The sequence below is a fragment of the Dromiciops gliroides genome, chromosome 2, assembly GCF_019393635.1.
Source record: "Dromiciops gliroides isolate mDroGli1 chromosome 2, mDroGli1.pri, whole genome shotgun sequence".
Classification (NCBI taxonomy): domain Eukaryota; kingdom Metazoa; phylum Chordata; class Mammalia; order Microbiotheria; family Microbiotheriidae; genus Dromiciops; species Dromiciops gliroides.
This window is the reverse complement of record NC_057862.1, coordinates 434,023,154-434,046,143: the sequence shown is the minus strand read 5'-3', so window position 1 is coordinate 434,046,143 and position 22,990 is coordinate 434,023,154. Positions and strand designations below refer to the sequence as shown.

At 41.7% G+C, this 22,990-nt stretch overlaps 1 protein-coding gene across 1 annotated transcript; it reads left to right on the top strand.

Moving 5' to 3' along the window:
* Window positions 1-10,500: 10,500 nt before the first annotated feature.
* On the top strand, window positions 10,501-21,048 carry LCN15 (lipocalin 15). The gene is made up of 6 exons (XM_043980917.1): window positions 10,501-10,596; window positions 12,313-12,452; window positions 13,435-13,505; window positions 16,343-16,453; window positions 16,853-16,954; window positions 20,873-21,048. The coding sequence occupies exons 1-6, from the start codon at window positions 10,501-10,503 to the stop codon at window positions 21,046-21,048; spliced, it is 696 nt and encodes a 231-aa protein (XP_043836852.1).
* The last annotated feature ends 1,942 nt before the right edge of the window (window positions 21,049-22,990 follow it).

The window sequence follows — 22,990 nt, the reverse complement described above, 5'->3', positions numbered from 1 at the left end:
TTCTAAGATCTTTGGTTCTGTGAAGGGGAAGGAGAAAGATTAGGGACAGAAAGGGAGGAGTGATGGTAATGGGGGAATTAGTGAGCACAGACAGATGACTAGCAGGAGGCTCCCAGAAAGAGAAAAAAAAATGTCTTACAGTGGCCCCCGGGAGTCAGCTGTGAAATGCACCCAAGGGAAAGGGGGCAAACTGGCCCAAGCAATCTGGAATAAGGAAGGGGCTCCAAAGTAAAGCAGAGGACAAAGGAAGTACAAGGGGAACAGAAGATCCCAGAATGACGCAATCCAGTTCTCCAGCAACAATTCAATCTTGGCCATTACGAGCAACTGCTTCTGATGATTGGGGTGACCTGCCCAGCCTCTCAGAGGCTACATGGGGGACATGACCCTGTTTTTATTCAATATACTGAGGTGTGTGTGTATGTGTGTGTGTTTGTGTGTGTGTGTGTATACCCATCATGTATATGCTTTGACAGTCACTAGCTTAGAAATAGGAAACAAAGGGAGCACTTCTCTGGAAGGAAAAATATCAAGGATTTCCTGGTCCTACAGCAACAGAGCTCAATATTTATGGCAATATTCGTAAACCTTGGGCATTATTAGCAGAATATCTTACAAAGGCCAAACCATATTAGTTTTCATAATCCTATTTGTATTTTTGGGCATCTTTTTTGGCTTCAAGTCTCTCCCCTTTCCCATCCATCTGCTTTGTAACCCTCAAAGTGATTTTCCTGAAGCTCATATCTCTCTCCTTAATAAACCCGAGTGGCCTCTTATGGTCCCCACACCTAGCTCAGAGACAGATCAGTTCAGCTCTGAAGCTACCGCTCCCCTCATGCTCGGATCCATCTCTGGACTGAGGTGCCCCAGCTTTTCCCTTTCTGGCTCTTGTATTCTGTTCTTTTCTCTTTTCATTCTTCCTGGTTATAGTTCACCTTCCTCTATTACCTATTCAGTGCTCTCTGGGATTGTGTTGTCATAACAGGGACAGTACTCTTCCCTCATTCAAGTGCCTGGAAGTTTGGCAGAGACCAAGCAGTTGGTACAACCTGAGGGGACAGCTCTCATCCCCTATAGTTCATTCCTTTCTTGCCTTCTTTTTCTCCTGTGTCCATTTGTTCTTGGCTTTAACTACCTGTTCTTTATCCGACATGTTAGTGCTGTCACCTGGTGGCCATATCCAGGATCGTACCCGATGAGGATGAAATGTGAGTTCGGAATTAGAATGTCTCTTTGGCCTGGTGTCCTCTCCTGACTTCTCTATCCAAATACTCAAGCCAGTAAGTTTATCTTCAGAAGTATTGGGCCTTTTATTTCTGCACATTGGAAACCTCCTCTGGAGTTGGAGAGACTCAGATTCCCTGTGAATGTAGTCACTTTCCATGTTCCAATTTCAGATCCTTGATTATAGGTTGAGGGGTGGGTGACATCATTAAAATGGAGGTGCTAAAGTAGCAGATGTGAATGTTCCCAAATTGGTTGACACACAAAGGCAAGGCGTCTAGATTATACAAAGGACTGGGTACCTGTTCTTAAACCTGCCTGCTTAACCCAGGTCTTCCCTCTATATTGCTGGTGCTTTGCTCCTGAACTCTTAGAACAGTAGTCTCCAAAGCTGGGACCCTACCATTAGTGGTGTGCTGGAGTCAGCTCCTGAACTGGTTGTTACCCTTTCAGTATTAGCACGCCATTGGCTTTCAGTGGCTATAATTTCAGTGACTAGACAGTGGCTTCTATCCCTAAATGCAGTTATAATTTAACCAGATCTAGGTAGTCCTAGCAGTTGCATGGGAAAATTTCTACCCCTCTCACCCATTCTCACACCTTGTCCATCTCTCTTCTGAACTTCCTTTTTTCTATGAAGGGAGCTAAAATTTTTCTAGTGTCCGAGGTTCTCAACCTTTTCCTTCTCCTCAACTCATCATTAAACTGAAACTGCTCTTTTCAAAGTTACAAGTGATCTCTATGGGGCAGTTAGGTGGCAAAATGGATAGAGCACCCACCCTGGAGTCAGAAGGACCCGAGTTCAAATTCAACCTCAGACACTTGCCTTCCTGTATATTTACTCTCTTCAAGGTGTTATTTCTCTCCTATTTCTCCTATCTGTCTGACCCCTCCTCCTCAGTTTCCTTTGTTGGATCACCAGCAGTATCACGCCCCCTAATTATGGATCTTCTGCATGGCTCTCTCCTGGGCCCTTTCTTCTTCTCACTGTACTCTCTAACTTGGTGACTTCCATAGGCTTAACTGTCATCTCTATGCAATGATTGAGAGCTCTATCTATCCAAGTCCTAATTTCTCTCCAGAACTTTGGCCCCTCATCACAGCACTGTCCATTGCACATGTTGAACTGGATGTCTCTTAGGCATCTCAGACTCAACATACCTAACTTCCTTATTTCTGTTGGGTTTACCAACATTCTTCTAGTCATGCAGATTCTCATCTTTCACACCTTCTTTGATTCATAGGATCATAGATTTATAGCTGGAAGGAAAGTTGGAGGCCATTGAGTCTAGTTACTCTTATTTTTACAGATGAGGAAACTGAGGCACAGAGCGGCTAAGTGACTTAACCAGGGTCTCACCCCCTAGTAAATGTCTGAGGTAGGATTTGAATTCGGAGGTCTTCTTTTTTCTGAATCCAGTGCATTCTCCACCTCACCAAACTGCTTCTCACTTTTCCTTACCCTACATATTCAGTGAGTTGCCAAATCTTGTCATTTCCTCTCCATAATATCTCTCATGTCAGTCTCCTCTTTACTTACACAACTATTACCTTAGTTCAAGGCCTTATTGCCTTTCACCTGGACTATTATAACAGGCCTCTAATTGGTCCCCTTGGCTCATGTCTCTCCCCTGTCCAATCTATCCTCCACAAAGCTGCCAAAGTGATTTTTCCTGAAGCCTAGGGCTATCTGCAACACTTCTCTACTCCATAAACTCCAATGCTTTCCCATTTACTCTAGTATCAATTATTACTTCATTTTTATCTCATCTTAAAATTTCTAGTGTTTGTGTAAGTTTTTTAGGGATAGGAACTGGACCTGTGATTTCATTAGGCAGCTAGGTGACTGTGATTAGAGCACTGAGTGTGGACTCCGCAAGACCTGAGTTAAATCTAGCCCCAGACAATAAATACATGATCCTAGGCAAATAACTTAACTTTTGTTTGTCTCAGTTCCTTCATCAGTAAAATAAGAATAATAATAATGCTTACCTCCCAGGGTTGTTTGTGAGGATCAAGTGAGATAATATTTGTAAAGCACTCAACACAGTGCTTGGCACATAATAAGCAGATATAGAAATATTAGCTATTTTTATTATTGATATGGGGAAGTTGCAGGTGAAGAAATTCCCTTTATCAATGCCTATTAGCATCTTCTCTGCAACTTAAAGTCTTAGAGAGTTGACTACTGTGGAGGTGTCAAATTCCCTATATGAGTGGCCTGAAACTTCTGGAAGTGGGAACCAGATTAAAATGTTATTGGGAATTGTTTAACAAAATAAATAAAAATACGGTTCAACATTTTATTGTGGTTGTTTTCTGTTATTTCAGTCGTGTCTGACTCTTCATGACCCAATTTTTTTTTTTTTTTGGCAAAGATACTGGAGTCATTTGCAATTTTCTTCTTCTTCTTCTTCTTCTTTTTTGGTGAGGCAATTGGGGTTAAGTGACTTGCCCAGGGTCACACAGCTAGTAAGTGTTAAGTGTCTGAGGCCGGATTTGAACTCAGGTCCTCCTGAATCCCAGGCTGGTGCTCTATCTACTGCGCCACCTAGCTGCCCCTAATTTTCTTCTTCAGATGATTTTACAGATGAGGAAGCTAAGGCAAACAGGGTGAAGTGACTTGCATAAAGTCATACAGCTACCAGTGTCTGAGGCCAGATTTGAACTTGGGAAGATGAATCTTCTTGACTCCATGCCCAGCACTCTGTCCACTGCACCATCTAGCTGCCCCTCGATATTAATCCGTGGATCTGTTACTATTTGAGTTTGACACTACTGGACTAGATCACTGAAAGGCCCAGTGACTTGTCCAGGATCATGTGAATAGAGGGTGTCAAAGAGGGAGGATTTAACCCCAGGCCTCCCTGACTCCCAGGCAGTGCTCTCTATGCTGTACCACTCTGGCTGTCCTGAGTTTTATAATGTACATTAATTATAAGTGGTATGGTAAGTTTTACCATTATATGATAGTAAGCATAGTAATACTAATTTGAGGGTTAACTCAAGCCTTCCCAGTTCTATCAGTATCCTGGCCCACAACAACATATAAACAAAATTTGTAAGTAAGTGTATATTGGAGGTGCATATGCAACAATTATTTACTGGTAAGGGCTGTGATCTATGCTTGTTAGTGGGCATTTTATTCTTTGTGCCAATCACCATTTTGACATTGGTGTCAATGCCTCCTTTCATCTACTTTGAAAGTTTAGGATGGAGTTGTTCTTATTCTTCTCCAGTTAGCACCTTGGTCCCTGGTATAGCTTTGGGGGTAGGGAGCCATAGGTTGGCAGGGTGGAAATGAATCTTCTCTAGCTGGTAGTATCAAATTCCAGTCCAGGTTCTGAAACTGTGTATGTGCTTGTTCTCAAACAGATCAGCAATGTATGACTCCAGCTTGCCTTAGTCTAGCACTTAGCACAGTTCCCGGTACATAGTAGGCACTTAATAAATGCTTATTTACTGACTGACTGACTGACTTAGGCTCCTTGACTGGAAATTACTAGACTCTAACTGGTGTTTCCGGTCACCGGATAGATCCTGGCCATTACAGGGCCTGGGCAGAAACTGGGTAGAGAGCCAAGGCCAAGCAGTGATAGGGGCACAGATAGAGATCGAAGAAATGTGGATTCTTCGACAGTACTTCTGCCTTTGAGCTGCTTTCAAATAGGTCCTCTCAGTACATTGATGTGAAGGCAATTTTTTTCCTTAGGTTTTCTGAATTCTCTCAGGATGTTTTTCTCATAGGATCCTTTTTTGTCCCCTTTTGGCAAATAAAACATCCATATACAAAAAGGGGCAATAACATAATCTGTGTCTATCTATCTACCTATCTATCTATCTATCCATTCATTTGCCCATTCATTTGTTCATTCATTCATTTATGTATTCATTTATCTAATCTATCCATTTATTCTTTGATTCATTCATTTACTTATTCATCCATCCATCCATCCATCCATCCATCCATCCATCCATCCATCCATCCATCCATCCATCCATCCATCCATCCATCCATCCATCCATTCATTTGTATATTTGCTTTATTTCTCCAGTAGAATGTAAATTCCTTGACAACAAGAACTAATTCCTTTTTTGTTTTTGTGTACCAAGGGCCTTGAAGAGGGCTTTGCACATTGGTTTTTGGTCATATTTGTGATTTCAGACATGAAGGAAACATGATAAAGACTCCTTTTATAAAGGCATATCAGTAAATGACCTGTCACTTAGAGTCTTAAAAAATTGGGGCTCAACTTTTTTTTTACATCATATACTGCTTTGGTAATTTGGTGAATTCTATAAACTTTTCAGAATAATGTTTTTCACTAATTGAAGGAAATACTAAATTTCAGCTAGTGAAAATAAAGATGCATCTCCATCCCCCATCCATATTTACAGACTCTTTGTGGACAGGGATCAAAATTCCTGTCTTTGAGTGTTGCCTGGGGGCACTGAGAGATTATAAGGAATTTATCAGTCAACATGTGTCAGAGTTAGGATTTGAACCCAGTTCTTCCTGAATCCCAGGTTGACTCTCTATACTTTACACTGCCTCTCATCTTGCACACAGGAGGAATTGACATCAGGAGTATGCTGGTAAATGTTTTAACAAATAGCTCTCCAGAGGAAAAAAAAAGTATATCTATGACACACTTTTAAGTTTAATGTGAATAATTAACATTTTCTCCTGCACTTTTTTAAGTCTAGGCAATCAGCAAAACAAATCAAGCCCTGGTTTGTAGCATTTGCCATTTTCCAAAGTTTAAATCCAGAAACTGAAAATTTAACTATTGGCTTTCTAGAACTGGTACAAATTGACTCTAGCACACCCTTGGGCTTGCTACATTTTTGTTAAACTGAATGGCTGGATTGGAAATCAAGGGAATGCTCATCAATTGGGGAATGGCTGGACAAGTTGTGGTATATGAATGTAACGGAATACTATAAGAAATGATGAGCAGGCAGATTTCAGAAAAACCTGAGTGAAGTAAGCAGAACCAGGAGAACACTGTACACAGTAACAGCAATGTTGGTGTGATGATCAACTGTGATAGGCTTAGCTTTTCTCAGCAGTGCAATAATCCAAGACAGTTCCAAAGGACTCATGATGGAAAATGCTCTCCACATCCAGAAAAAACTATGGAATCTAAATGTGGATTGAACCATACTGTTTCCACTTTTGTTGTTGTTTTTTTCCTTTTTGAGGTTTTTCCCTTTTGTTCTGATTCTTCTTTCACAACATGAGTAATGCAGAAATATGTTTAATGTGATTGTACATATATAACCTATATCAGGTTGCTTTCTGTCTTGGGGAGGGGGAGGGAAGAGAGAGAGAGAGAGAAAAATTTGGAACAAAAAATCTTATAAGAACAAATGTTGAAAACTATTTTTACATGTAACTGGAAAATAATAAAATACTTTTAAAAGAAAAAAAAGAAAATTAAAAAAAATTTTAAAAAATCAAATGGCTGGATGGGGCTTGCAGATGAGTGGGGATCAGAGGCCATTGACCCATAGTTGAAAACCTTCCTTTTCTCTCTCCACTACTCCCTAGAAAGATGAACCATGGTTGCCAATATACTGGGACTTCTGCCACTTGTAACAGTAACCCAGGGTTCTCCTGGGATAATCCATTGCAATTCTTTGTTCTTTCCCCTTGGGCCACTAACTCTTATGCATCCATTTAGAGTTAGGTACTTTAATTTCTGATTCAAAGCTTTCATCCTTTTGTCCATTCTGAAGCTGGAGAAATAAGTGATGGCACAGCCAATGGAAGAAGAGTTGCTCTTATCTCTGTTTTCTTGGTCAGTCATCATTTCTACCTCTTTGCTGCTTAGAGTTTGCAGAGCAGTAATAAATTCAAGTCAAGGGGCTAGAGGAAATAGAAGTATTGATTGGATAGTTTCTGCAAATAGGTCTCTCTCTCTCTCTTTCTCTCTCTCTCTGCATGTGGGCAACTGCTGTCCTTTTTCTGCCCTTTTCTGGTTCTTCTTGGCTGTCTTCTGGAGCTTGGATCCTTCTCTGACCTGATCAGAGGATCCTAGATCCTGGAAGGCATCTCAGAGACTTTCTAGTCCAACCTCTTTCCCATATAGAGGAAGATATGTCTTACACTGGGACAGCTAGGTGTTATAGTGGATAGAGTGCTGGGCATGGAGTCAGGAAGACTCATCTTCATGAATTCAAATCTGTCCTCAGACACTTACGGGGGCAGCTAGGTGGCACAGTGGATAAAGCACTGGCCCTGGATTCAGGAGTACTTGAGTTCAAATCCGGCCTCAGTCACTTGACACTTACTAACTGTGTGACCCTGGGCAAGTCACTTAACCCCCATTGCCCCACAAAAACAAAACAAAACAAAACAAAACAAAACAAGAATACAGACACTTATGAGCTATGTAACCCTGGGCAAGTCACTTAACACTGTTTACCTCAGTTTCCTCATCTGCAAAATGAGCTGGAAAAGGAAATGACAAAGCACTCCAGTATCTTTGCCAAGAAAACCCCAAATGGGATCATGAAGAGTGGGAAATGACTGAACAAATGTCTTGTTTTGGTCTCTCCTTACTATGTTTTCTAACTCTTTCTGCTCAGGCTACAGAGGGAAAGAGAAACCTTCCAATCCCAGAAAAACCTTGAGGTAGACAGACAGTCTGGAATCAGAGGATCATAGATTTAGAAGTTGGGGGAGAGAAGTCATTTGATCCAACCTTTTTGTTTAGTGCTCTGAGCAATCTCCAAACAAGTGTTGCAAACCCAGAGAAATCTCAGGTGTTCTGCATTATAAGACAGAATCCTTGCTCTTGAGAGCCCCAGCAGGGAAGAGGAAGAAAACCTTGCTTAAGAGTTCACTTGCCTTGGAAGTACCAAGGACACTTTTCCCACATTCCAAGTTTAGTTGGTGTTCGTGCTGCCACCTAGTGTCCATGCCCATTATTGCATCACCTCTGAACTCTTCCTGGGGAAGGTGGAAGGAAATGTCTCTTGTGCAGCCTTAGTGACAGATATTTCCTAGAATCCTGCACCTTTTTACTGCTTGTGTTAACTTTCCCATAGAGAGGGTAGGGCACTCCCTTAAGGGATCTATTTGTGAAAATGAAATGTCCTGGTATCGTAGGATCATAAATTTAGAGCTGGAAAAGATGTTAGAGGCCACCATTGAGTCCAATACCCTCAATTTTTGTTGTGGTTGTTCAGTGGTTTCAGTCATGTCTAACTCTTCGCGATCCCATTTGGGGTTTTCTTGGCAAAGAAACTGGAGTGGTTTGTTATTTCCTTCTACAGTTCATTCTACAGATGAGGAAACTGAAGCAAACAGGGTTAAGTGACTTGCCCTGGCTCACATGGTGAGTCAGATTTGAACTTAGGAAGGTGAGTCTTCTTGACTCCAAGCCCAGTATTTTATACACTGTGCCACCTGGCTGTCTACCTTCATTTCACTGGTGAAAAAACTGAGGCACAAAGAGGTTAGGAGACTCACCCAGGCCCACACAGCTAGTGAGTGTCAGAGGTAGGATTTGAGGTGATCTTTCTCACTCAAAGTCCAGGGGCTCTGTGATGGTTCTTTTGGCCATTTTTTTTTCAATCATGCTTTTTCTTTTCAAGTGCTTTAAGACTAAAAACATCTGGCCAGGGGCAGGAACTCCAGATGTTACAATTGCTGGATTTTAGGTTGGAGCAACCTTTTCTTTGGAATCTGAGGACTTAAATATGCTTCCTTCCAAACTCAGAATTTTGCACACTGCACTCGACTTGGTTCAGGAGGGGTTTTTGGACATGATCTCACTAAGGGCAGGTGGCATCCCTAGGCTTCTTTGCTTCGCAGTTCAGTTCTTGGCTGTTCCAGAGAATTTCCCCACCTGCTTCTCTGGGCATTTGCTAGGTGCTTATCACAACTGATCAACTGTAAACTTTCCTGGAATCTACTCAATTACGTAAACAGTGATAAGTAAGCTGTGTAATCCCTTGTAGCAGTACAGGAAATGAACTACTTTTAAGACAGAAGAATGAATTATTTTCTCTTTCCTCCTTGGCACCTTTGCTGAGGGGTTGGTTAACTTAGGAGTCACATCTATGCATTGGTATCTCTCTTTGGGACTATTTAAGGGGAAGATATGGATAGTGTTTGAAAGACAGTTGGATAGGAAGATGCAGGGTGAAAGAGTGGGTAGAAAGCTGCTTTTGAAGCTAGAAAAACCTGGGTTCATATTTTGCCTCTGATACATTCTGGGTATGTGAACCTGACCAAGTCACTTAACTTCTCAACGTCCTAGGGTGATGATCTAAGAGTATAAATTGCTGAAAAAATGCTGATCGGCATTGATAGAGTAAATTTCCTGAGCAGGGATTTCTCTATACCAATAAAAACCTAGATGGACAATGTCTGGAGTTCAGGGTTGAAAAATGCATCGAAAGGTCTGTGGGATTGTGTATGGATAATAGAGTAGGTCATGGATGAAAGACAGAAAGAGAGGGCAGTCACTTGGGTGCAGCTCTGGCTTAGATGAGAATTATAAGGGAAAGGTGATTTTATTCCTCTGAAGCCAACATCTGTCTCTGAAGGTCAACAACACTTTAGGAGATATCTTTGTTCATATCACCTCAAATGCCTCCCCAAATTTAGGAAACACTATCTTTGGAACCATCCAACACAATTCACAAAGTTGCAATGTGGTCAGAGCCAGTTCCATATCCTGGTTCCAACACATCCAAGGGAAAAGAGAACATGAGTCATGTTAGACAATCCAAACATTGGGAAGATGCACTGGAATCCCAAAGCTAACTGAATTCCATACAGCTCCCAAAAGAAAACCAATAGCATTTTTAGAACATTGGTTCCCCAATAAATTTTGAAGGGTGAATGGAAATGCTTGATAAAGCTTCCCAGGGAAGAGACTCAAGGGACCCCCAACCACTGGTTTTTAGGACAGGCCTTGTCCATACTTCTCCATATTTAATGAAAGAGCAAGCACATCCTAGGTATAAAGTCCTCATCCAAAATTGGTAAAAAAAAAAAAAAAAGAAAAACAAGATTAGAAAACACTTGTTCAATTGTATGGTACAATGGACAGAGCCAGGCCTATCAAACTTAGGAAGTTAATACCCCAATACAGGCAGGATGTTGTTATTAACTCAGATCTTACACAATCAGCTCCACTGAGTGAAACTAGGCTAACTGGATATGTGGTGGTCACTCCTGGGGTATAAGTGCTGGGACCTTCCACCCCTTTGAGGCATCATCAGTTTCTGAAAGGGACAGAGCAGAAATCAAGGAAAATGAAGGTCATCCTGCTAAGTTCCCTCCTGGGATTGCTCTGTGTGTCCCTGGTACATACAGATGTCCTGGTACAGCCAGACTTTGATGCCAAACAGGTAATGGTTGTGCTTTTCTGCTTTTTTTTTTCCTGGGCAGGGTGGTATAGGAGGAGTATTTAGTACCCATGGAGAGTTCAATCCTTTTGGAGGATTAAATGCTTAGCAAAACACTTTCTACTTTTCTCTAAGTTCAGACTTTTCCTGCCCATCACCCTGCAAAGGACCTATTGAAACTCCCAGGGATTTATCATTCTCAGCTCCAGTCTAACCTGCAAAACAGTAGTCCATGGATCAAATTCAATTGGTCACCTTGGTCATCATCATCATTGTTTTCACCATGAGGTATAAGTAGTCATTTTTGCACCCGAGAGTGTCTGTGCCCTCAATTTGGTGCTGATAGAGTGGAATATGTGGCCTATCATTTCTTTCTTTCTTTCTTTTTTTTTTTTTTTTTAAGTGAGGCAATTGGGGTTAAGTGACTTGCCCAGGGTCACACAGCTAGTAAGTGTTAAGTGTCTGAGGCCGGATTTGAACTCAGGTACTCCTGACTCCAGGGCTGGTGCTCTATCTACTGCGCCACCTAGCTGCCCCTTGCCTATCCTTTCTTTAAATTTTATTCAATGAGTGGTTCCCTAAAGGTCCAGGTTGAATTTTGATGATCTACTTCTTGACCTGTCCATCCAGTGTTTCCTATAGACTGTCCCCTGGTATTTTTACTCCTCTTCTCCTACTCTTGTTTGTTTTTGTTTTTGTTTTTGCAGGGCAATGAGGGTTAAGTGACTTGCCCAGGGTCACACAGCTAGTTAAGTGTCAAGTATCTGATGCTGGATTTGAACTCAGGTCCTCCTGAGTCCAAGGCCAGTGCTTTATCCACTGTGCCACCTAGCTGCCCCTTCTTCACCTACTCTTAACTATGACACTGAACATTTTTTTTTTTTTTGTGAGGCAGTTGGGGTTAAGTGACTTGCCCATGGTCACACAGCTAGTAAATGTCAGGTCCTTCTGAATCCAGGGTTGGTGCTCTATCCACTGCGCCACCTAGCTACCCCAACACTGAACTTTTAAAGTCCTTCTTGACAGGTGATGCTGAGGGTACCCATCAGGAATCTAACAACTAGTTTCTAGTAAGGTCTTAGCTATGCTTGGTAATTAAAAACATCTTTCCTGTAAATGAAGCTATAACTAGAATGGGGTGAGTAGGACTTTGTGCCAAGGTGCTGACTGGAGGACACTTCCTCCTTGTGGTAACCATTGTCCCAAAGGCTCACCTTACAGTCACAAACACCCTTGGGTCAGCTTCCTCATAGTATCCTATCATTGCAGCACCTCTCTTTTGGAGTCCATTTTTGCAATCAACTTCTGCAAGGGTGGGAGTTGGATTGGCCCTTTCCTGGTAAGATTGTACTTACTATTAGGCTGTTCTATGGGCCATTGCCACTCACCTGCCTCTTCTCCACCAGCATTCTCTCCTTTTCCCCTTGTGCTTTCAATCAATATTTAGGGCTGGGATGCCAAAACTAAGCTGTATACAGGAAGCAAGAGGGCCCAAGGCCATTTTTGGAAGCTACTGTTTAACCTTTCCTTTGCATTTGGTCCACCATAAGCTCAAACACAGGAAACAGATACACTAGACTTGCCATGTGACTTATCCAAGCAAATCATTCAATTTCTCCAATGTCTTTATCCACCTGGGTACCCTGAACAGATAGAGGACAGAAGGAAAGATAGGTAGAGTGTCTTGTGACCGTCTTACCCCTGAACTGTTCTCTCCAGTTTTCAGGCTTGTGGTATGTTGTTTCCATGGTGTCAGATTGCAAGGTCTTCCTCGGCAAGAAGGAAAATATATTGATGTCAACAAGATTTATAAATGCCACAGAGGATGGCAACCTCAGTGTCCACATGGCCTTACCTCGGTGAGCATGGTTTATTTCCTTATTTGGGGATCCTCTGCCCTCTCCCTTCCCTCTTTCTGGGCTATTAGGTAGGTAGGTGAATGAATAGATAAAGAAAGCACATATTAAGCTCTTACTGTGTGCCAGCCACTTTGCAAAATTCTGGGAATACAAATAAAAGCAAGTGAGACAGTCTTTGACTTTGAAGTGCTTGGTTCTCATGGGGAAGACGACGCATAAAAGGCAAGTAGAAAGGAGGTAGGTTGTTCAGCCTTGGGAGCATGGCTGGAGATGTCTAGAAAGAGCTGTGGAGACTTGGAATTGAGCGAGATAAGATAAGGCCAAAGCTGGCTAGCCTATCAAGGCTCAGAATGGTTTCCGGAATGAAACCAATTTTCCAGTGGGGAAGGAGGGGAAATGGTTTAGCAAGAGTCCTAGGACTGTGAGTATAAACTCAGAGAAGAACAGGGAGGTATTGGGGAATCAATGAAGCTGGTTGTGACCTATTTAGAAGACAAAGGAGTCTGGTCTACAGGGAGATGGAACACAGGTCTAGGGAGACAGACCTGGCAGGGGTCACTGAACCTGAGGGTGAGGAAGAAAATCATTAAAGAGGTGTGTAGAATATGACTATGGCAGCTAAGTGATTTTTTTCCCTGATGGTATTATCTGTAGGCTTTGGCCTAATAGAGAAAGAAGGGTGGGCGGTGACAAGCAGGATTTCCTTCCTTCTTTTCATAGGGCACATAATAACTCCTTGCAGAGATGCAGAAGGTAATTTGGACAGGGAAATCCTTTGGTGGCTTGGTTGACTGGCTCTTACACAGAGACAAAGGGCTAGGTAGAGAGGTGATAAGATGTAGAGATGTACCCTGTTGCCCTGGTTGGTGGATGGTGAATCACCTGCTCTCAGGAGACTCTGACAGCCTTGAAGAAAACTCCCCTTCTTAGAGCTGCTAAGAATTTTTAAAGTGTGCAATTTCTATTCCTGTTGATCCCCTAGGGCTGATGGCTGTAAGACAATGGATGCAGAGTATATGAAGATAGGGTCAGAAGGTCATTACAAAGTACCTGGTAGGTTGGATTGGTTCTGAAGGGAATCAGTTGCTTCTCTCCCTCCCTTCCTTTACTTGATCAAGAGATGAACGTCCTTGTTTTTACATTACAACAAAACAGGCAAACACCAATGGCTACCTGCACCTTATTTCTAGCCTGGACCCAAGTCCCCCTCCTTCCCTCCAGATGTTCTTCCTTTATTCTATCTCACAGAGGGTCCTGTAGGGAGAACCAGAGAAACAGAAAGTCCAAAAAGAGAAACCTCCCCAGAACTGACTAACTTGCCACCATTTCCCAGTTATTTTTTCCTCGTCCTTTTCCACATTCAATCATTTGCCAAGTACTGCAAATTATATCCCTGCAATATTTCTCCCTCTATCCTTTCTTTTCCATTTTTACTGTCACCTCTCTCTCAGGTTCTCACTGACTCTAGTTTGGAGTTTTGCAGTGATTTGCTGGTATCCTCACCTCTAGTCTTTCCTTACTCCAATTCATGCTTCACTTCCTTGCTAGTTTAATCTTCTTCTTCTTTTTTTTTTTTTTTTTGCGGGGCAATGGGGGTTAAGTGACTTGCCCACAGTCACACAGCTAGTAAGTGTTAAGTGTCTGAGGCCGGATTTGAACTCAGGTACTCCTGAATACAGGGCCGGTGCTTTATCCACTGCACCATCTAGCTGCCCCCTAGTTTAATCTTCTAATGCACAAGATTATAGATACAGAATTGGAAGGCCTGAGAAGTAAGCTAGTCCAACCTCCTTATTTCACAGATAAGAAAACTGAGGACTAAAAAAATTAAATGATTTGCTCAAAGTCATACAGGTAGCAAGAGGCAGTGGAAAAATTTAAACATAATATGATTGTGAACACATTATTTGGCGGCTCAAAAACCTTTAGAAGGTCCTAATTTCTACTGAGTAAAATTTGAACTCCTTTAGCCTGACTTCAAAGACCCTCCACAATCTTAAATCTTCTTAAATCGATTCAATTCAACAAGCATTTATTAAGTACCTACTATTTACAAGGCACTGCACTTGGTTTATAAAGATAGGTATGACTCAGTGCTTGCCTTCAACTATATTACAAACTAATGGGCTAGAAGGGTGGGAGATGAGAACAAAATATTTGTACAGAAATAGTTATACTACTAAGGAGACTGTGACAAATGTAGGGAGTAGGTCCTTCCTCACAGTGTGCTAGAAGAAACTTGAAGAGGGAGGGAGAGATCACTTTGGCCTGGTGTGTGGGAGATAAGAGAAGACTTTATGGAGTGTCAAGCACATGAGTTAGCCCTTGAAGGAAAGGAGGGATTTTAATGGACTAAGAAGGGGGAGAAAGAGAGTCTATTTGAGGCATAGTTATAGTTCATAGAATTAGAGATGGAAGGAATCTCAAGGGTTATCTAGTATAACTTAGCTCATTTTACATATGAGGAACCTGAGCCCCCCAAAGATTAAGTAATTAGTTCAAAGTCACACAGAAAAGCATGGAGATGGGAGAGGGGCAGGGTAAAAACGGGGGATGGAGAGTCTTCTCTTTTGGCTACTACATAGAATACAATGAAGGAGGAGTAGTGTGAGGTAAGCCTGGAAAGGTTGAGTTGAATTCTGAGGGTTGGGGAGGACTGAATATCAGGATAAAGTAATTTATGGTTTATTTGAAAGGCAAAGGGGACCCATTAAATTTTTTTGAGCAGAGAAGTAACATGATTAGGGGGTTCTATTAAGGAGATTATAGGGGTAGCAGTGTGAAGGATAAATTAGAGAGAGGCTAGAAAAATGGAAGAATAGAAGAATGGACGCAGGAAGACCCTTTAGGAGGCTGTAATAGTTGTCTAGGCAAAGAGAGATAAAAATCTGAACTAATAATTGAATAATTTTGGAGGGGATGGATGTGAGGGATAATATAGTGGAAGTAGGGTTCACAGGAGTTGGCAACTAATTGGCTGTAGAGGGGCAGAAAGGAAGAGGGAAGAATCAAAGAGGACACTGAAGTTAGAAGTCTGGGTTCAAATCCTGACTCTGACACATGACCTGTATGACTTTGGGCAAGTCACTTAAACCTCCCTGGTCCTCAGTTTACTCATCTGCAAAATGAAAGGGATTGAACTAGATGACCTCTCGGGTATTCTCCAACTTTATGATCCTTGAGAGAAGGAGTGGACTTTCAGTCAAGTCCAAGAGGACTTGGAGTAAGGAAGACCTGAATTCCAATCTGTCCTTAGATACTTGCTACCTTTGTGCAAGTCATTTAACCTTTGTTGACCTCAGTTTTTCCATCTGCAAAGTGGGGATAATAATAACACCTACCTCTCAGGGCTGTTCTAAGGATCAAATAAAATAATAGTTGTAAAGTTCTTAGCACAGTGCTTGGCACAGAGTAAGTACAATATAAATGCTAATGATTATTATTCTCTGTAAAGAATCAAGGAAAGGTGCTTTCTTATATTTCTATTTTGGGGCCAAACTTGGTCATTACAGTTTCATAGCATTTAGTTTTGTAGTTGTCCTTACCATTTACGTAGTTGTTATTACACACACACACACACACACACACACACACACACACACACACACACACATACACACACACGTTGTTTAATTGGCTTTGCTTATTTCACTTTGCTTCTCTGTGTTCATTAGATTTATTATGTCTTAGAGAATGATAATATTCCATTACATCCATATGCCACAACTTGTTTAGACATTCTCCATTTGTGGGGTATTTATTTTGTTTCCGGTTCTTTGCAACTTATTATCATTATAAAGTAATTTCTGACGGTTCTAGACATAGGCAAGCTGGGCCTTGCTTTTAGGTTTCTAGACTGGTTCCACATCTCACCAGATCTTCCTTTCTAGCTAGTGGCTACCTGGATGTGCGTGTGGCTGAGACCGATTACAAATCCTATTGCATCCTGTACATCTACAAGGAGCTGGATGGGGTACTCAGCACCATGGTGCAGCTATTCAGTATGTGAGCATCAAGTTTTGGGGTGGGCATCAGGAGAGGGGACAGGGGAGCTGCACTCTTTCAGGGTAAATGGGACAGCGGCTTCCCCCTGGGACATGATTGTACTTCCCCAGCCTGGAAAGGAGCTGAAGGCATTTGGTGTTGAAATTGGGGCCTTTCAGAAGTGTGATCTCAGCTTGGAAGGTGGGAGTAGAAGGAGACTAACCCCTGAGGGTTCTGAAGAAATCCTAGCTTGGACTTACTGTCTGTATGACCTTGGGCAAGTCACTTGATTTCTCTGGGCCTTAGTTTCTCATCTGTAAAATGAGAGTATCAGGCTAGAAGGTTTCGTAGGTCCCTTCTAGCTAGAAATCTATGATCATCTAATTCTTTTATTTTCCTCCTTTCTCTGCCTACAGGTCGAACCCAGGATGTGCATGCCAAGGCTCTGAGGGCATTCCAGGATTTCTATCCTATTGTGGGACTTGAGGATGACATGATGTCCATCCTCTCCAAGTCAGGTAGCTTTGGAAGATGTTTCTATCACCATTTCCTTACTTGAAGCCCATCCGATGGCACATGTATAGACTGGGGATGGGGTGGGCTCTTAGTGAAACAACTAAGTTAGTGTATACGGTATCACTACACTGGGTGCAGCTCAGCTGGGTGCAAGGGAGCATAGAATAAATAGATTTTCCAAGTTGTCTTCCCAGGTTCCATAGCTTTTTTTTTTTTTTTTACAACAGTGGTTCTCAAACTTTTTGATCTTGGGACCCCTTTACAATTGTAAAAATTATCAAGGACCCCAAAGAGTTTTTTTTTCTTTCTTTTTTTTTTTTTTTTGGCAGGGCAATGGGGGTTAAGTGACTTGCCCAGGGTCACACTGCTAGTAAGTGTCAAGTGTCTGAGGCCAGAATTGAACTCAGGTACTCCTGAATTCAGGGCCGGTGCTTTATCCACTGTGCCACCTAGCTGCCCCACAAAGAGTTTTAATTTATCTGAGTTATATCTACTGATATTTACTATATGAGAAATTAAATTAGATAAAATTTAAAAACATTTATGAATTTATTTAAAACAATAATAAACTCATTATGTAACCATAAATAACTTATTTTTATAAAAAATAACTATATTTTCCGAAACAAATTACTGGGAAGAGATGCAGTTTTTAAACATATTTTTGCAAATCTCTTTAATTTCTGACTTAATAGAAGACACCTGGATTCTCATACCTGCTTCTGTGTTCATTCTGTTCCATTATATTGTTTTGAGTCTATAAAGAAAACCTTGGATTTGTATAGATACATAGTTGGAAAAAAGAGAAGTATTTTCATAGGCAGTTGATGTCTTAGAATTATTATGAAAATAATTTTGACCTTGCACACCCCCATGAAGGTCTCATGGACCTGCTGAAGGGATCCTGCATCTGTGGATCACATTTTGAGAACTGCCACATTAGAGATATAGTCATTGAAGTTCTTTTGTGCAGAGTCCTGGCCTGAGACAATTCTTCCCTTTAGAACCAATAGAATTTGTGTTAGAAAGGACCTCAGATCTGATCTAGTCTGGCCTTAGAATTCCTGCTGTAGGATTCATCTCTACTGTGTCCCTGGCAGCTGAGCATTTAGACTTTGCACATCCCCAGGGACAGTTCGCTTACTACCTTACAGGACAGACTAATTACACTGTTGAATAGTTCTTATAATAATAAATCACTGACATTTACATGGCACTTTTAAGCTTGTGAAACACCTTGCATACATTATTCCAAATGAGTCACATGACAACCCTGGTGTGGTAGGTGCTACAGTTATTATCACCTCCATTTCAGATCAGGAAACAGTGTCAGGCAAGTTAAATGACTTGTCCATGGTCAGAGGTGAAATTTTAACCCAGGTCTTCCTGACCCAGGATCAAGTGAGGGTCTGTAAACTTATCTTAAATATATTTTGGTAATTATATTTCAATATAATACTTTTTCTTTGATATCCTCTGAATTCTGTTTTATGCATTTAAAAACAGAGAAGGGTTACATAGACTCTATTAAAGCCAAAGGGATCCAGGACAAAAAAGGTTCAGAACTCCTTCTCTGGGTTCAAGATTCTATTTTCTATCTTCTGCTTCCCAGAGCTGAGAATTCATCCTTGGTTTATCAAACAATCAATCAGCCAAGAACCATTTATTAAGTACCTGCTATGGGTCACTTTTGTATAACCAAAGCAGAAGGCTGTTGGATCTCTTGGAGGATAGAAAGGCTACTTATTTTTGAAAATGTAGCAGTATTGCCTTAGACAGCTTTAACATTACATATATCTTCCCATAATCCCTTATGGTACCATATCTTTTCCCCCCAACTCTTGGAAGTTTACCTTAGTGGCATAAATTCTGAGTGCTGACACTGGTCCCACTTCCTCTAGGGAACAGCCATTGAGCTAGAGAACCCAGATAAGCTGGTGCTGACTTGGAGAACATTCCTAGAAAAGCTCTTTCTTGTACCATTCACTGGACCAGATCCAGGGGAAGCTGGAGTTTGGTCTGGAGGTACCTGGGAAATTTTACCTGCTTTGTGGTACATTAGAAGAAACACCTGGTTTTATTACATCCTAGTCTCACAGCAGTGGGAATGTGGGTGTTTGGCAAATGAACAAACCTCTAGTTTGGAAGTTGGTTTCCAAATCTGTCTCATAATTCTTATGTACTTGTTTTTATTTCTACAGATGCTTGTTCCCAGGAAAACATTGAGGTGAGTTAGTCCTGGCTTCAGAACACAGCCTCTACTTCATATTTTAATTAGTGGAGAATCAATTACACAAGCATCTCTAACAATCCAGTGTTCCCCGTTGGGAATTCTAACTGAACTCACCTGATGGTCCTATGTCACAAACACAGCAGGACTTGGTTTGACATACTTTGGCATGTAAATGACAATTTCCTCTTTGAAAACATTTCCTTTGAGACAGAGAATGGTAGCTTCTCCTCCTCTTCCTCTTTCTCCTCCTTCCCTTCCTCCTCCTCTTCCTCTTTCTTGTCTTCCTCCTTCTTCTTGTTCTTCTCTTCCTCCTCCTCTTCTTGTTCCCTTCCTCCTCTTCCTATTTCTTCTCCTTTTTCTTTAATAGAGCATTGATATCTTGTGTTTTTTGGGCACAGTGGATAGAGTACTGAGCCTAGAGTTAGGAAGGCTCATCGTCCTGAGTTCAAATCTGATTTCAGATGCTTACTAGCTGTGTAACCCTGGGCAAATCACTTAACCCTGTTTGCCTCAGTTTCCCCTTTTGTAAAATGAGTGGGAGGAGAACATGGCAAACCCTTCCAGTATCTTTGCCAAGAAAACCCCAAATAGGGTCATGAAGAGTCAGGCACAACTGAAATTACTGAACAACAACAATCTTGTGTTTTTATGCCACCTTTAATTCTGAATAGTTCCCTCCTCCTTCCTTTAATCTAGGTGAGCCATAGAGAAGGGTAGTTTCTTTCTTTTTTTTTTTGCGGGGTAATGGGGGTTAAGTGACTTGCCCACGGTCACACAGCTAGTGAGTGTCAAGTATCTGAGGTAGGATTTGAACTCAGGTACTCCTGAATCCAGGGTCGGTGCTTTATCCACTACGCCACCTAGCTGCTCCCGGAGAAGGGTAGTTTCTAACATGGGTTTTGTTTCTGTTGACAAAATGTGGACAAGTGACTGTGGGCAAGTTGCTTTGTAAGTTGGCCACTCAGCATTCTAAGCAACTTTCTCATACGCTTAGGTTACAGAGAAGGTACTGACCTGTTTTGGTAGAGGGAATTTCCTCATCTGGGAGTTCCCTATGCTAGTGAAATCAGAGGTCCAGTTCTTGGGCTTATCTCTCACAACCACAGGATCATAGATTTTTATCTGGATGGGATCTAGTCCAACCCCTTTATTTATAGGTGAACAAACTGAGGCCCAGAGGAATTAGGAGACTTGTCCAGGGTGACACAGGTAGTGAGTGAGAGTTGGGGTTCAAACCCACATCCTCTGACCCTAATTCTAACAGTCTTTCTCCTGCACCACAGCCTCCTCAGTAAGGGAAGACAATGACATATGGATGCTTTGACTAAAAGTTGGACTTCGGTCTTTAGGAAGGGGAGTAACATGGAGAAAATTCATCCTCCATATTTCTGCTCAGTCTTCTATTCCCTGCTGTTTTTCTCTGCTTAAGCAAGACTTTCTTACCTTGCCTTTGAAGTCCTGAGTCGATATTTGCATTTCTGCATTCTTGCCCTAATTTCCTGTAGGAATAGAAGCTTTGGATGAATAATAGAATTCTAACAACCCAAGTATGGCCCATGAACTCACACTTTTCCCTATACCTGACTGTTGGGCCAGGGACATAAAGAACAAAGGGAGGGTCTGAATGGGCTGGGGGAGAGGTAGTGCTATATATCCCATAATACCTTTCGATTTTTCTGTCCTATAGGGAAAAGCCTAGAGAAGCCTTCTTCAGTCACCAACAGAGAAAACATGATCAGCAAGGAGTCACAGATCTTGGAGTACTTCTTGGAGACTCCATCGGGGGAGTTCTTCACATTCCTCCTCTATGATCCTGCTTTTGGGGTTCTTCCTGGAATTTTCCCTTCTGTATTGAATAAATAGACTCTCTAAGATTCCCCATTAAGCTGCACACAGATCTTTGAAGACATCTTTATCATGTTCATTATATGCAGGGCTCAGAAGATATTAAAGGGAAATTATATTTTTTTGGCCTTTAGAAAAATAGAATGTCCAAGCTGGAGGAAATCTTAGAGATCTTAGATCCAGATCAACTTTCTACCCTAGCAGGACTCCTTGTTATGTCTCTGATAAGTGCTTAATCCAGAATCTGCTTAGATACTTCTGATGATGGTGGCCTCATTACTTCAAGAGTGCCTAGTCCATTCTATTTCTGGACAGTTCTGTCGGGAAGCTCTTTTTCTTTTTTTCTTTATATACATATATATATGTATACACACACATACATACATATACATATACACATACACACACACATCTATCTATCTATCTATCTCGGGGCAATGAGGGTTAAGTGACTTGCCCAGGGTCACACACCTAATAAGTGTCAAGTGTCTAAGGTCAGATTTGAACTCAGGTCCTCCTGAATCCAGGGCTGGTGCTTTATCCACTGTGCCACCTAGCTACTCCCAGGAAGCTCTTTTTCAGCTTGGGCCACACAGGTGTCAGGGAATTCCTCATAAAGAAACTTCTTCTGCAATGCTGATCAGTACCTGCTCTGTAATTTATAACATATAGCATTTATAAATTTATAATAATAGATTGCAATATGTACTCTTAGAGCATTGCGAGGAAACTGAGGGATGGAATGATTGCCCAGGGTGACATAACCAGTATGTGTCAGAGGTGAGACTTGAACCTGGGTCTTCTTGGTGCTGAGGTAAACTCTCTGTTCACTGTATACTATATACCATCTTCTTCATATTAGGCCCAAATTTGACTTTCTGTAACTTCTATCCACTGATCCTGTCTTAGCCTGTGGAATAATAGGGAACAAATGGAATCTCCTTACCTTATAGATTAAGAAAATAAATGATAGGGATAGCACAAAGGGGAACTCAACAATCAGGGTATCTCTGGAAGGAGAGGTTGGCATCTGTCATCACTATGAAGTAAAGATTATAGACAGAAAGATTAGCTCAAAGTCATGGAATCTTCCAGATTCATGTATTCCTGGGGAAGTATATTCTCAGGGTAAAATAGGTGAACTTGGGGATACTGCCTGGTACTGCCCTCTCACATTGCTCCTCTTTTCTCAGCCATGAGTGTATCTTTTAGTGGCACAGCTAAATATTGGGGATCTTTACACCAAAATAGTCCAATGATAGTCCTCTATCTCCACTATAATACAGGGGCAACTTGGGTGGCATGTACACTTTTGAGGGGGAAGAGGAGAGAGGGAAAGAGAAAAAGGAAGGGAGGGAAGGAGAGAGGGAGAGGGAGAATGCTGCTGACAGAGATAGTTTCTCTGACTCTTTTCCTCACTCATCTCTACTACTCTTTACTCTTTCCCCATGCAGACTAGGACTCAGGCAATAAATCCCTTTAAGCTGTGTGACTGATTATTGGGGAGAGAAGGCAGGTATTTCCTGGGAGTTCAGAAGGTTTGGCAGAAGTGGAGGGCTCATTCTAAGTCTCACATCCTCTGTAGCTTAAATGTCATCTGATAGAAGCCTGCAAATATCCCTTAAGGAATTAGTAGAAACTGGGAGTGGGCAGCAGGCTAAATCCCTGACCTGAGGCTGGTTGGGCTCTCAGAGCCTCTTTGGTCTCTGGGTCAGAAGCTGGGTCAACACTGGGTTGTAGACCTGGCATGGTGACAGCCTTGTTGTGCTTATCTATGTAGCAATGTACCAGCCTCCTACCCTGAGTAGGACCCAGTATCTCTGGTCTGTTAACTCCAACCATGTTGAACACCATAAACCTCATGTCTTTGAGATCCATAAACTTTAAAAGACTGTGAAGTTTAATGAAGTAGGGAGAGAGCCCAGAATGTCCGTGCATTTTATCTAACCCACAAAGATCT